Raw genomic sequence first — 16,476 nt, 5'->3', positions numbered from 1 at the left:
ACAAGGTGGCAGAAGAATCTCACAGCAGAAGTACCCAGACTGTAGAACTAGGATTAAAGGTAAGTAACCTATTTGCACAGAAATTTCATGCATTTTTATCTCCACAGAAAGTGCACAGGTGGTCTTGCACTGTGCAGAGGGTACCCATGCTCCCCGGATTGTCCTATTTCTGAAGTGACCTAACCTGATGTCCTTGTGCTTCTGTGTGTACGGGAAGTGGAGATAATCTCACTGCCCTGATCTGTCTTGTGATGTATGCTATTGGGCTCACTTGAAAATTCTCTTCACAAAGAGTAGATCTCCCGGCACTTGTCCCTGTAGAGAAATACACCTACATACGCTTCCCTCCTTTGATAGCAGAATATATCTTATCCTCGTGAAATGCTCATGAGCTCGCTGTCATGTTTTCTGACACAAGTCTTTCTTTGCTCTGCAGGGAGTGCACACGAGGAGGGTTCTGCAACTTCATGCACCTGAAACCTATTTCCAGAGAGCTTCGCCGTGAATTGTATGGTCGCCGACGCAAGAAGTGAGTACTGAGCCAGTTTACCAGGAGTGTAAAATCAGGGGTGAGAGGTTGCTTTGAGCTGACCATGTGTAGAGGAAAAAGGTACATATGAGGCCTTCTGTTAAGGGCCACCAATCAGTCAGGTATTCAGGTGAAGATAATGGGACGCTTCTATCTTCCTAATATTTCTATAGTAACATCAGTAGTGTACTTTCTTGTGGGATAGCATGAAGGTGTAGTCTGTCACTACGGCTCGGGCAACGTTTCCGCTGTCTACTTATATGAAAATCAAAAACTAAGCAATGTTCGTCAATCTGATGAAAAGAGTATAGATTACCCTGTTAGGCGCCCGTGCAGCTGTCATTGGCGAAAATGTCATCAGACAGACAAACTACTTCTCACATATGTCGTAGGGTGCCCTGTAGAGCTCATGTTGTGAGCAGTTTACCCCATAGTATTGTGCTGGTGGTGTGAGGGGTATACCCTCACAGGTATCGTACAGCCTCACCTCTACCCTTGCCCGTCTGCTCTCACACTGTCTTAGATCACCCCCCTCTAAGCCTGCCTGCCATGATGCGCCTACCCTCATAGTACCGTAGAGCATCGCCTTGTGCTGGTGGTGTGAGCGATGTACCCTCCAAGGTGTCATACCGCTCCACCTGCACCCTTGCGCTGGTCAGTCTGCTCTCACACTATCTTAGATCCCCCTATAAGCCTGCCATGCGGTGTCTACCCTCATAGTACCGTAGCGCATAGAGGGCATGCAGCTTCACCTGTACCCTTCCTCTGATCGCTACTCTCACATTTATTTTATTTTTATTTATTTTATTTTGAGAGTTTTATATAGCGCGAACAAGATCTTTGCAGATAACAGAGCGCTTTACAAAGGCAGGTGGAAGGGTAGGGGAACAAGGGGGCATAGTAGGGAGGTAGATCATCCAGTTCATGTACATAGCAAAATATTACGTATAGTACAGGTATGAGGTAGCAAGGCATAGTTGGAGCGTAGGCCATTAAAACGCTGTAAATAATACAGAATATTATTATTATAAAAAATATTACGTATAGTACAGGTATGAGGTAGCAAGGCATAGTTGGAGCGTAGGCCATTAAAACGCTGTAAATAATACAGAATATTATTATTATAAAAAATATTACGTATAGTACAGGTATGAGGTAGCAAGGCATAGTTGGAGCGTAGGCCATCAAAACGCTGTGAATAATACAGACATCGAGAAAAAACTGATATGAGGGAACAAGGATCTAAGCACTTTAGTCTAATATAAGTCAAAACACACGTGCATAGGAATATATAGGCTATATCATAACAAAATACTGATAGTACTGTTCGCAATGTAAATCAAACGAATTGTTCAAGTGTATTTAGCCATAAGGATACTTTTGACTTCTTTCTTAAAAAGAATGGAGGAAGAGATGAGCCTCGTTTCAGGAGGGAGTGCGTTCCAGATCCTGGGCGCCATTCCAGAGAAGGAGCGTTTGTAAGTTTTTTCCTTCCGGAATCTTCGCGGTTTCAGCAGAAGATTGTTCGTGCTCCTGGTAGTTCTGGACCCGCCGGAGATTGTCAACTTATGAGAGAGGTAGCTGGGTGATTTCAGGTGTATAGCCTTGTGCGTCATGCAGGCAATTTTCAGCTGTATTCTGGCTTCCAGAGGCAGCCAGTTCAAGGATTTGAAGTCAGGGGAGATATGCGAATGCTTTTTTGATCCAGTGATGAGTCTTGCAGCCGCATTTAGTGACGCTCTGAGGGGTGCAGTTGTCGTTAGGGGGAGGCCGCAGAGGGCCACGCTGCCTGCACATTATCTTAGAACCTCCCCCTACACGATTGCTGTGAGGAGGCTACCCTCACAGTACATTGCAGTATCTTCTTTTACCCATGCTGTGAGTTGTATACCCCTACAGATGTCATACAGCATTCCTCATACCCTTGCTGTGGGCCTAGCCTCCTTGCCGTAGGGCATACCTTCTGACCCCGTGCTTAGAGCAGTCTATCTTTAAAGGTATCACTTGCTTCAGTACCCTTGCTGGGAGCAGCCTGTCCTCACATCGTAGGTCGTCCCGCCCTGTGCCTTTGCTGGGAGCAGCCTGTCCTCACATCGTAGGTCGTCCCGCCCTGTGCCTTTGCTGGGAGTGGTTCCTCCTCAGTCTGTTAGAGCAGGTCTCTATAACCTTGGTGAAGGCATCTACACTCCAAGTATCGCACAGCATGTCTTGGTGGCAGTGATGTACATAGTATACTCCGACACATGTTCCAGAGCATTCTCCTGTGACCATCCTGTAAGTATTCTACACTTCAACTTCATTAGAGCGCCACCCTGTGCCGATGTTGTGAGGTGTGTCCTCAAATGATTTAAGAGCACTTTAGAACACCCCCGTACCTACGCTGTGAGCAGTCCACCTTGACAGTAACCTGTAGCGTGCCTCTGCTCCTATGGTCTTTCCTTCTAGTTCCGTCAAATATCTCCTGTGCCTACGCTGCAAGTGGTTTACCCTCACATTACCATAGAGCAGCTCTCTGTAGCCTCGCTGTGAGCGGTCTACCCTCGCAGTATCACAGAGCGTCTCTCTATAGCCTCGCTGTGAGCAGTCTACCCTCGCAGTATCTTGGCGCATGTCCCTGTAGCCTCGCTGTGAGCAGTCTACCCTGGCCGTATCTGGAGCAGCTCTCTGTAGCCTCGCTGTGAGCAGTCTACCCTCACAGTATCATAGCACATCTCTCTATAGCCTCGCTGTGAGCAGTCTACCCTCGCAGTATCTTGGCGCATGCCCCTGTAGCCTCGCTGTGAGCAGTCTACCCTGGCCATATCTGGATAATGCCCATGTAGCCTCGCTATGAGCAGTCTACCCTCACAGTATCTTGAAACATGCCTCGATAGCCTCGCTGGGTGCAGTCTACCCTCACAGTATCTTGGAGCATTCCTCTTTAGTCTAGCTGTGAGCAGTCTACCCTCACAGTATGTTGGAGCATTCCTCTTTAGTCTAGCTGTGAGCAGTCTACCCTCACAGTATCTTGGAGTATCTCCCTGACCCTGTGCTCTGGGCAGTCTGCTTTCTGAGGTGATGGCGCACTTTGCAGAGCCTCTGTTTTGAATGGTCTGCCTGCAGAATAGCTTAGATCATCACCTGAGCCTATGTGCGCAGTCTACCCTCAGAAGTATCTTAGAACATCACCTGAGCCTATGTTGTGCGCAGTCTACCCTCAGAAGTATCTTAGAACATCACCTGAGCCTATGTTGTGCGCAGTCTACCCTCAGAAGTATCTTAGAACTTCACCTGAGCATCTGTTGTGCGCAGTCTACCTCCACAAGTATCTTAGAACGTCACCTGAGCCTATGTTGTGCACAGTCTACCCTCAGAAGTGTCTTAGAACGTCACCTGAGCCTATGTTGTGCGCAGTCTACCCTCAGAAGTATCTTAGAACATCACCTGAGCCTATGTTGTGCGCAGTCTACCCTCAGAAGTATCTTAGAACTTCACCTGAGCATCTGTTGTGCGCAGTCTACCTCCACAAGTATCTTAGAACGTCACCTGAGCCTATGTTGTGCACAGTCTACCCTCAGAAGTGTCTTAGAACGTCACCTGAGCCTATGTTGTGCGCAGTCTACCCTCAGAAGTATCTTAGAAAATCACCTGAGCCTATGTTGTGCGCAGTCTGCCCTCAGAAGTATCTTAGAACATCACCTGAGCATCTGTTGAGCGCAGTCTACCCTCAGAAGTATCTTAGAACATCACCTGAGCCTATGTTGTGCACAGTCTACCCTCAGAAGTGTCTTAGAACGTCACCTGAGCCTATGTTGTGCGCAGTCTACCCTCAGAAGTATCTTAGAACATTACCTGAGCCTATGTGCGCAGTCTGCCCTCAGAAGTATCTTAGAACATCACCTGAGCTTATGTTGTGCGCAGTCTACCCTCAGAAGTATCTTAGAACATCACCTGAGCTTATGTTGTGCGCAGTCTGCCCTCAGAAGTATCTTAGAACATCACCTGAGCCTATGTTGTGCGCAGTATACCCTCAGAAGTATCTTCGAACATCACCTGAGCTTATGTTGTGCGCAGTCTACCCTCGGAAGTATCTTAGAACATCACCTGAGCCTATGTTGTGCGCAGTTTACCCTCAGAAGTATCTTAGAACTTCACCTGAGGATCTGTTGTGCGCAGTCTACCCTCAGAAGTATCTTAGAACATCACCTGAGCCTATGTGCGCAGTCTACCCTCAGAAGTATCTTAGAACATCACCTGAGCTTATGTTGTGCGCAGTCTGCCCTCAGAAGTATCTTAGAACATCACCTGAGCTTATGTTGTGTGCAGTCTGCCCTCAGAAGTATCTTAGAACATCACCTGAGCTTATGTTGTGCGCAGTCTGCCCTCAGAAGTATCTTAGAACATCACCTGAGCCTATGTTGTGCGCAGTCTGCCCTCAGAAGTATCTTAGAACATCACCTGAGCTTATGTTGTGCGCAGTCTGCCCTCAGAAGTATCTTAGAACATCACCTGAGCCTATGTTGTGCGCAGTTTACCCTCAGAAGTATCTTAGAACTTAACCTGAGCATCTGTTGTGCGCAGTCTACCTCCACAAGTATCTTAGAACGTCACCTGAGCCTATGTTGTGCACAGTCTACCCTCAGAAGTGTCTTAGAACGTCACCTGAGCCTATGTTGTGCGCAGTCTACCCTCAGAAGTATCTTAGAACATCACCTGAGCCTATGTGCGCAGTCTGCCCTCAGAAGTATCTTAAAACATCACCTGAGCCTCTGTTGTGCGCAGTCTACCCTCAGAAGTATCTTAGAACATCACCTGAGCCTATGTTGTGCGCAGTCTGCCCTCAGAAGTATCTTAGAACATCACCTGAGCCTATGTGTGCGCATTCTACCCTCAGAAGTATCTTAGAACATCACCTGAGCCTATATTGTGCGCAGTCTGCCCTCAGAAGTATCTTAGAACATCACCTGAGCCTATGTGTGCGCATTCTACCCTCAGAAGTATCTTAGAACGTCACCTGAGCCTCTGTTGTGCGCAGTCTACCCTCAGAAGTATCTTAGAACATCACCTGAGCTTATGTTGTGCGCAGTCTACCCTCGGAAGTATCTTATAACATCACCAGAGCTTATGTTGTGCACAGTCTACCCTCAGAAGTATCTTAGAACATCACCTGAGCTTATGTTGTGCACAGTCTACCCTCAGAAGTATCTTAGAACATCACCTGAGATTATGTTGTGCACAGTTTACCCTCAGAAGTATCTTAGAACATCACCTGAGCTTATGTTGTGCACAGTTTACCCTCAGAAGTATCTTAGAACATCACCTGAGCTTATGTTGTGCACAGTTTACCCTCATAAGTATCTTAGAACATCACCTGAGCTTATGTTGTGCACAGTTTACCCTCAGAAGTATCTTAGAACATCACCTGAGCTTATGTTGTGCTCAGTCTACCCTCAGAAGTATCTTCGAGCTAGACCTGAGTTTATGTTGTGCGCAGTCTACCCTCAGAAGTATCTTCGAGCTAGACCTGAGTTTATGTTGTGCGCAGTCTACCCTCAGAAGTATCTTAGAACATCACCTGAGCCTATGTTGTGCGCAGTTTACCCTCAGAAGTATCTTAGAACATCACCTGAGCCTCTGTTGTGCGCAGTCTGCTCTCAGAAGTATCTTAAAACATCACCTGAGCCTCTGTTGTGCGCAGTCTACCCTCAGAAGTATCTTAAAACATCACCTGAGCCTATGTTGTGCGCAGTCTACCCTCAGAAGTATCTTAGAACATCACCTGAGCCTATGTTGTGCGCAGTTTACCCTCAGAAGTATCTTAGAACTTCACCTGAGCCTCTGTTGTGGGCAGTCTACCCTCAGAAGTATCTTAGAACGTCACCTGAGCCTCTGTTGTGTGCAGTCTACCCTCAGAAGTATCTCAGAACATCACCTGAGCCTATGTTGTGCGCAGTCTACCCTCAGAAGTATCTCAGAACATCACCTGAGCCTATGTTGTGCGCAGTCTACCCTCAGAAGTATCTCAGAACATCACCTGAGCCTATGTTGTGCACAGTCTATCCTCAGAAGTCTTAGAACGTCACCTAAGCCTATGTTGTGCGCAGTCTACCCTCAGAAGTATCTTAGAACATCACCTGAGCCTATGTTGTGCACAGTCTACCCTCAGAAGTATCTTAGAACATCACCTAAGCTTATGTTGTGCGCAGTCTACCCTCGGAAGTATCTCAGAACATCCCCTGAGCCTATGTTGTGCGCAGTCTACCCTCAGAAGTATCTCAGAACATCACCTGAGCCTATGTTGTGCGCAGTCTACCCTCAAAAGTATCTCAGAACATCACCTGAGCTTATATTGTGCGCAGTCTGCGTGGCTCACTGGTTAGAGGAGGCAGACCCGGACGCTGAGATCAGACCAGGGTTCAATTTCCGACGCGGCAGGGTCTTGAGCCCAAAATGTCCACGGACTTGGTAATTCTCGCTTCGGTGCCTACTCGAATCACAGGTTCACACTCTGCAACTCTGGGCAATAGCTTGCTTAATCTCCACTACGCCCCCCCGCGGCGGGATGCCTGGCTTTCACCTTGGGGATACCCAGTAGGGGCTATCTCACAGGGAAAAACCAGGACGGGTTCCCAATGCAAAGCGCTTTGAGACCTGGCGGTGATATTGCGCTATATAAAAACCCATCCATCCATCCAGAAGTATCTTAAAACCTCACCTGAGCTTATGTTGTGCGCAGTCTACCCTCAGAAGTATCTCAGAACATAACCTGAGCCTATGTTGTGCGCAGTCTACCCTCCGAAGTATCTCAGAACATCACCTGAGCCTATGTTGTGCGCAGTCTACCCTCCGAAGTATCTCAGAACATCACCTGAGCTTATGTTGTGCGCAGTCTACCCTCACAAGTATCTTAAAACATCACCCGAGCCTATGTTGTGCGCAGTCTACCCTCAGAAGTATCTTAGAACCTCACCTGAGCCTATGTTGTGCGCAGTCTACCCTCAGAAGTATCTCAGAACATCACCTGAGCCTATGTTGTGCGCAGTCTACCCTCGGAAGTATCTAAGAACTTCACCTGAGCTTATGTTGTGCGCAGTCTACCCTCAGAAGTATCTCAGAACAGCACCTGAGCCTATGTTGTGCGCAGTCTACCCTCAGAAGTATCTCAGAACATCACCTGAGCCTATGTTGTGCGCAGTCTACCCTCAGAAGTATCTTAGAACCTCACCTGAGCCTATGTGTGAGCCTGTGTGAGCTTGGTGTGTGAATGAGTGAAAAGTGCAGTGCTAACATGAGTGTGAGATAAAAATGCCCATGTGCTCAAATTAAAAAACATCCCTGAGCTCCTCCCTTGAAGAGAGGGGGTTGCCTGGTAGGAGCTCCTGTAAAGAGCTCCCGGTGCTTGGGATCCCAATTCGGGCTTTATCCCTGCTAAGCACCCACCAGCCTCAAGGAACTGCACTACCAAAAGTAACTGGATGGTGAAAGTAACTGGATTGAAAAGTAACTGGTTTTTCACGCTTACCTGCACGGCGGAGATCGGGAGCCTGTGAAGACCTGTGATCTGCTCCTGGACGCTCGCCTGCAGACACCCCCCCATCGCCTTGCCGAGACTGGGCAGCTGGAGCTCGGGGACGGAGGATTGATTGGTGAGTCGGTGCGGAGGGTCGGAGTCGGCTGGAGCCTGCGGAGCTCTGAGGGATCCACACACGACTGAGCGGTCGCAGCTGAATCTGCCCCGCCTCGCCTGGCTGCTGCGCCTCTACACAGGACCTGGGACGGAGGTCCGGAGCCCACCAGTCTTCGGGCGATGCACACGGCTTAGGAGGAAGGGGTCAGGCGTGGATGAGGGGCTGCAATGGGAGCAGACACCGTGAGCCGCCTTGTGCGCCTTCAGGCACCCCATCGCGCTGCTGGACTATGAGGCTGCAACGGGAGCAGGCACCGTGAGCCGCCTTGTGCGCTTTCAGGCACCCCCATTGCGCTGCTGGACTGTGCAGCTCAAGCCCCGGGAGCCTGCCGAGCCTGCACTAAGCCAGCGGCCGGATCGCGCCACAACAGAAGAGCCCCTGCGGCGTCGGGGGGCTGAGAGAGTGGCCCATCAGCTTCATGGCAGAGGACGCAGGCTGCGACGCCTGGAGCCCAACCTCCCCGCTGCACCGGAGCACTTGCGAGACAGTGCTGGGCTGAGCGGCCGGGGCTGTCCAGGAGCCTGCCTGCAAACCGATGGTTGTGTTGCCAGGCCGGGAAGAGGCCACGACGACGGACCCTCCCCCCCCCACCCCCCCCACTCCCGCCCGCTCCACAGCACCGGAGGGTCGAGAGAGGCCCCCCCCTCCCGCCCGCTTCAAGGCGCTGGACGCTAGGCGCTTTGCCGGGCAGTGACGAGAACACAAAGACGGACCCTTCCCGCCCGCTCCACAGCACCGGAGGGCCGAGAGAGGCCCCCCCTCCCGCCCGCTTCAAGGCGCTGGTCGCTGGGTGCTTTGCCTGGCCGGGACGTGGCGACGACGACGGTCCCCGCCCGCTCCGCTCCACAGCACCGGAGGGCTGAGAGAGTCTACGTCTTCAGGGTAATACAGGCTTGGAGCCCTGATTTGAGATCACACACATAAAATTCAATGTATACAATTTGCAATTCACATATATCAAGGAATCTGAAGGTATTGAGCCAATCTTGGTCTAAAACAATGCTGAAAAATTCTGCTGGCAGACTCAACAGGCACACAGAGACTTAAGGTATTTATTTCCCCCACCCGCCTGCTCACTTTTTAAAAAATAACTACCTCCCTAAAATGGCTGGGGCCATAAAGCTGTAGCAATAAATCCCCTCGTACCTCTGATGTCCATGAGGCTCCTCAGCTTAACTCCCCCACACTGAGATAAGAATTCCTCCCAGCTAGCCTTGAGCATTGCTTGCTCAAACAGAAAATGAAATCCCCGCCCCTATGCTCCCTGCCTGCATGATTGAAGGGAAACTGCTCCTCTCTGCTATCTAAGCAACAGCAACAAACAGAGGACTACTGGCTCTATTACACCTATTTGGCGGCCATGTTAGATTAGACTAGTCTCTCTCCTGGGCGGCCATCCTGGACTAGTCATTTACATCATTATCTGATCACACACTAAGAACTTATCATCTTTGACTAAGCTCAACTACCGAGTACTATGCTCAGTTATGTATCTAGACCTTCTTGTGAAAGAATGTTGGCCTATTATTGCAGTATTATATTTCTACCTAAATTTTGAACACTTGTAATGCACAGATTGCTACCTCATATATGAAAGAATGTCTGCCTATTATTGCAGTATTATTCTGCTACCTGTATTTTGAACTCTTGCAATGCACAGGCTGCTACCTCAAATACCTTGGTTGCTAACTAATGTCATTTTTTATTCATGCACAACACTGGTTACACCTGTATTCTGTTCTTATATTCGACCAGTAGTATACTCACACCTGTATTCTGCACTATTTTTGCACATTTACGCAACCTGCACCCATCCCCATTTTTCTCTCCTGTTATGCACCGATTGCTTCCTCATATATCGCATGCTTCCTCTGCAGTCTACACTATTCTGCACAGTTCTGCAACCTGCATCCATTCTCACTCCTCTCTCCCGTAAATCACCGATTGCTACCCCATATATTTCTGATTGCTCACTAGTGTCACTTCTACCTGTATTCTGAACATTTGTAATGCACAGATTGCTACCTCATATATGTTGGGTGCTAACTAATGTTACGTTTGATTTTTGATTTTTGATTCATGCAAAGGTTGATCACTAGTGCCACTCGTGTACTTTATAACCTGTACTTTACAACTTCTGTATGTTTTTGTTTCCTCGCACATTCTTACACTTGGGTTATGTTGATGGATCACTAGTACTACTCTATACTGTGTAAGTTTGTACTGTGTAACCTACTGTAGATCCTGGTTTTTCTGCACATGTGTACCACTATAGTGCATTCTCCCATACCCAACTAAACAATCATTGCGACATGGATCCTATCGGCAATCACACATATAAAATCAACTACCCACCGTCACTCACCAAAAAAGCTGCTAAACGCTTTAAACACAACTTCCTTAGGTCACACCCTGAAACCCCCTTTGCTGACACCTCCTTCTCACCGGTCAATGGATCCCTGAACACTGATATCATCTTCCACACCTCACGCAGAGCTCAATGGAGAAAAGCGTTCCTCACCCTACTCACCGTCTCCTCCACCAGGAAATCCGCTCACAGCCTAACTCTCTCCATCACACCATCCCTATTCTTTCCAGGCAGAGCCACCATCACCATTTACAATAACGGGATTGTCCTATCCCAATCCACAGACAGGAACCTGGAACTAATAGACAATCTGTTCCCCACTTTTAAAGAGCACCTCTCCAAATCACGGACCAACACTCATATCTCCTCCAGTCGCACCAACCATGACCTCACAGCTACATACTCCTCAATCAGGGACACACCTACCACCCCTGACCTCGCATCTCCCACCCACAACACCTCTATCCCAGTTCAGCACCAGACAGATGTAACATACGACTCAAACACAGACACAGATCGCTCCCCCTCATACACCACTCACACTCCCACCCCTTCTACCAACCCTCGGACCTCCACACATACCATCAACACCCCTCTCACACCTACAGCGGGCATTAACACTCGGCTCACCCCTGACGGCACAGCTCCCACCCACAACACACCTAACCTAGTCCAGCACCAGAACATCACGCACCTAGACAAATCCCCCCCTTTACACCCCCCCATTCTGAGTCCCCATTTCCCCCCAACCAACTACGCAGAACTCACCTCCCCTCTTAATTTAACACCCCCTCCCCACAATAGGACCATCTTGGGCCCTCCTACTCTCAGCCCTCATTACCCTCACCACGACTAACATTCTCCCAGCTTACACTTTGTCCTCCCCGCCTACCATCAATGCCCTCACTCATACCACCAACCTCCTTCCTACTCCAGCCACACCCCTCCCGCCAAAAACATCTCACCTCCCTAACACCATCCCGTACACCAACACAACGCAGACCTGCTCGAACACCAGCCTACTCTCCCACCTGCACACAAATTCCCGGGTCAGCCATTCACCTCTGTCCCCCACCACCCCCTCCAACACCTACCCCACGATGGACTACATCATGGCCACCCTCACTCAGATCAAAGAAGACATACACATCATCAAAGAACTACTCTCCACACACCCCTTACACCCCTCACTCACACCCACCTCCCCTCCCAACTTGTCCCCTACCCCTCCGGCAGACTCCGTCACTCAACAAGCCCTACAACGGGCGTCAATCCCTGGTCAGAGGCGCAGTAACTGCCCTCGTCCCCCTCACCGCCCCTGCAACCCCTCACACAAATACACCTCCCCGCACAACTTGTCCCCCACCCTTCCGATTAACTCTCTCACTAAACTCTCCCCCAACCTGACCTCAATCCCAGCTCGCAATCGCAACAGTCGCCCTCGTCGCACACACAACGCAACTTCTGACCTCGACACACTCACCCTTCTCCGCTCCTATGACCCAGCCCCCCAAAATAACACAGCACCCCAAAATAACACAACCACCCCACACCTCAACATTCCCACGATACACTCAAACCTCCGTAGATCCCCCACACTAAACAGCAGATTCTCCATCCCCAATAACCTTAGAAAAGTCCCTCTCTCTCTAGAACCATCTACTACCCTCAATACACCCCGTCTCAAATGCACCCTCCTCAACTGCAGATCGGCCACGAAACACTCCGCCGCCATTGCTGACCTCCTCTTATCGCTGGACCTTGACCTAATCATTCTGACTGAAACCTGGCTAACTGAATCTTCGACACCTATAATGGACATTCTGGTTCCCCCCAACTACCACATTATCAGGCTCGACAGAGTAGGCAAAATAGGTGGTGGAATTGCGTGCATCTACAGGAACAACCTCTCTGTTAAGAAAGTCAATTCCACCTCCCTACCATCCCCAACATGCTGCGAATACATCTGCCTTGACATTATTAGTGAGGGCAAACCGATATGCTCGCTTCACAGCATCTACCACCCACCCAGGGACAACTTCTCCTTTTCCCAACAAATCATGGATATGATCTCAACCAATTCCGGAAGGCAGCTCACCCAAATATATCTTGGTGACTTCAACCTCCACTGGAACGATCGCAATGACGCGGTGGTAAATAGTCTTAAAAACTTCCTCGATGCCCTTAACCTCACCCAAATATGCAACAGCCCGACCCACGAGAAAGGTTCTATCCTCGACCTGATCATCTCCAAAGAGGACTCTATCCAACTCGAGTCCATCCAACCCTGTGACTGGTCAGATCATCATATTGTCACATTCTTTATCAATGAAAAAGTTAAAATTAACCCGGCTCAACTCTCCAAGCCCAAAGTCTGGAAAAGAGACTTGAAAAAACTCAAAGCAGGAAGTTTGCCCCCTAACAGTTGCAACCTCCTACTCCCACCGACAGGCCCTACGGACGTTCAAACCCTGACTGACCATTATCTCAACGCTATGACCTCAATAATTAATGAGGCTGCACCGTTGCAGCTAAAAAGAGCTTCTACTAAAATCTCCAATCCATGGTACGACGGGAGTCTCAATGAGGATAGACGAGACATGCGATTGGCAGAGCGTACCTGGAGATCAGCTCCCTCTGCAATGCACCTAAAAGATCTGAAGAAAAAGAGAAACGCCTACTTCAGGAAAATAAAACGCTCAAAATCAGACTTCTTCAGCCCAGCTCGACCAAGCAAAAAACCGCCCGAGAAAACTGTTTGAGCTAATTAGAACACAATCCAAGGATCAACCCCAACCACTCAACACTGGGCGTGAGGCACCCTCCTGTGAAGACTTCGCTGCTTTCTTTATCCAAAAAACTGACAACATAAAGAGCGATCTCCTCATTGATGCAAGCCTCTACTCCAAACCCCAGTGCCTAGCACCCACTGAACCAAAAAACAATGCTACTTGGTCAACCTTTGGCACATACTCGGAAGGAGAAATTGGCAAACTGCTCAGCACCCTGAAACCATCCAATCACCTTACGGACCCCCTTCCAGCTAACGCAGTAAAAGACTTCACCCCTTTGCTGCTCCCTCTCTGGACTAAAATTATCAACAGTTCTCTCCAACAAGGAAGCATACCTGATTCCCTTAAAGTTGGCCAGGTCACACCTCTTCTAAAGAAACCTACAGCCGACCCCTCTGATCTCAACAATTACCGTCCCATTACCAATATTCCCACTCTCGCCAAACTGCTGGAAAAATGTGCGCAACTACAATTGACTAAACACATTGAACAATTTGATCTCCTCAACCCTCACCAATCAGGCTTCCGAGCAGGACACAGTACAGAAACTGCTATGACCCACATAATTGACGACGCACTTCAAATGCTAGACCAAAACGAGACCTGCCTCCTCATCCTCCTTGATCTCTCTTCAGCATTCGACACCGTTAAACATGAGAACTTACTAGAACTACTAAACGCTAGAATGGGTTTATCTGGAACTGTTCTAAAGTGGTTCACTTCCTTTCTTCACAACAGGTCGCAGAAATTCAAGAGCAACAACCTGATGTCCTCGCCAATACCCGTAACGCTAGGCGTCCCCCAAGGATCCTCTCTATCCCCAACTCTGTTCAACCTAGTCATGGAACCGCTCACCACCTTGCTACAAGCATCCAATGTACAGTTTCACATGTACGCTGATGACACCCAACTTTATCTCAAAGTACAGTCCCCCAAAGACATCTTGCTCCTGAACTCAACGATCCGATGCACCCAATCCTGGCTTGCCGATAATCATCTCAAACTCAATGCCCTGAAAACAGAGTTCCTGCTGATCTCACCTCCAACGAAGATCTCCACCACTCAAACTTGGCTTAAACACCTAACCGCACTCAATGTCCAACCGACCATCGTGGACTCAGCAAAATCTTTAGGCATAACACTCGACACCAATCTCAACATGCAGCAACATATCAGCAAGGCAACAAAGGGAGCGAACTTCCAGATCAATACTCTGAGGAAACTTAAACCCTTCCTCCCAGCCAAAGACTTCCAAACGGCAGTACAAGCACTAGTCATCCCTCGAATTGAATACGGCAGCACCGCCCTCTGCGGACTCCCACTAACTACAACCGCACCCCTGAGAGCTTCTCTAAACACTGCAGCGAGACTCATCACTGGGTCAAAAAAGCACTCCCATATTACCCCTGACTTGAAATCCCTGAACTGGCTGCCTTTTGAAGCCTGAATACACTTGAAAATCGCCTGCATGACACACAAGGCGGTACACCTAAACTCACCCGGATACCTCGCTCAGAAACTGACAATCTCTGGCGGAGTTAGAAACACTAGAGGCACAAACAATCTTCTGCTGAAACCTCGAAGATTCCGGAAGGAAAAAACATAAGCGCTCCTTCTCAGGAATGGCTCCTAGGATCTGGAACTCACTCCCGCCCGAAATCAGGCTTATCTCTTCCACTACACTCTTTAAAAATGAAGTAAAAACTATCCTCATGGCAAAATACACTTGAGCTTTTATCTCAGACACTGTTAATACTCTGCATCGATTTGTTTATTTTGATTATTTGTATTAGCTGTTTTATTACTCACAGGATTGGCTTTGTAGCCACCTAGTTGTACTGTTTTGACCTATTGATTTATCTGTCTGACTATACTCCCTCATGTACTATTCTTTGTAAAGCGCTCTGATATCTGCGAAGATCTTGTCCGCGCTATATAAAACTTTCAAAATAAAAATAAATAAATAAATGTTGTGCGCAGTCTACCCTCAGAAGTATCTCAGAACATCACCTGAGCCTATGTTGTGCGCAGTCTACCCTCGGAAGTATCTTAGAACTTCACCTGAGCTTATGTTGTGCGCAGTCTACCCTCAGAAGTATCTCAGAACATCACCTGAGCCTATGTTGTGTGCAGTCTACCCTCGGAAGTATCTTAGAACTTCACCTGAGCTTATGTTGTGCGCAGTCTACCCTCAGAAGTATCTTAGAACATCACCTGAGCTTATGTTGTGGGCAGTCTACCCTCAGAAGTATCTTAGAACTTCACCTGAGCCTCTGTTGTGGGCAGTCTACCCTCAGAAGTATCTTAGACCTTCACCTGAGCTTATGTTGTGCGCAGTCTACCCTCGGAAGTATCTTAGAACATCACCTGAGCTTATGTTGTGCGCAGTCTACCCTCAGAAGTATCTTAGAACATCACCTGAGCCTATGTTGTGCGCAGTCTACCCATAGAAGTATCTTAGAACATCACCTGAGCTTATGTTGTGGGCAGTCTACCCTCAGAAGTATCTTAGAACATCACCTGAGCCTATGTTGTGCGCAGTCTACCCTCAGAAGTATCTTAGAACATCACCTGAGCCTATGTTGTGCGCAGTCTACCCTCAGAAGTATCTTAGAACTTCACCTGAGCCTCTGTTGTGGGCAGTCTACCCTCAGAAGTATCTTAGAACATCACCTGAGCTTATGTTGTGCGCAGTCTACCCTCAGAAGTATCTTAAAACATCACCTGAGCCTATGTTGTGCGCAGTCTGCCCTCAGAAGTATCTCAGAACATCACCTGAGCGTATGTTGTGCGCAGTCTACCCTCAGAAGTATCTTAAAATCACCTGAGCCTCTGTTGTGGGCAGTCTACCCTCAGAAGTATCTTAGAACTTCACCTGAGCTTATGTTGTGCGCAGTCTACCCTCAGAAGTATCTTAAAACATCACCTGAGCCTATGTTGTGCGCAGTCTGCCCTCAGAAGTATCTCAGAACATCACCTGAGCGTATGTTGTGCGCAGTCTACCCTCAGAAGTATCTCAGAACATCACCTGAGCCTATGTTGTGGGCAGTCTACCCTCAGAAGTATCTTAAAACATCACCTGAGCCTATGTTGTGCGCAGTCTACCCTCAGAAGTATCTT

General features: G+C 48.6%; 1 protein-coding gene across 6 annotated transcripts in view; it reads left to right on the top strand.

Moving 5' to 3' along the window:
- U2AF1 (U2 small nuclear RNA auxiliary factor 1) overlaps positions 1 to 16,476 on the top strand; it is a 123,416-nt gene that overhangs the window by 90,343 nt on the left and 16,597 nt on the right. For all 6 annotated transcript variants that reach the window (XM_078656392.1, XM_078656389.1, XM_078656393.1 and 3 more), the window contains one exon: positions 437 to 529. In XM_078656392.1, coding sequence (XP_078512518.1) covers positions 437 to 529 — 93 coding nt within the window. The remainder of the gene's footprint in view (positions 1 to 436; positions 530 to 16,476) is intronic.

Source organism: Lissotriton helveticus, chromosome 8 (genome assembly GCF_964261635.1).
Source record: "Lissotriton helveticus chromosome 8, aLisHel1.1, whole genome shotgun sequence".
Classification (NCBI taxonomy): Eukaryota; Metazoa; Chordata; class Amphibia; order Caudata; family Salamandridae; genus Lissotriton; species Lissotriton helveticus.
Note: the sequence above shows the minus strand (reverse complement) of the source record. Positions and strands in the feature narration are given on the sequence as shown.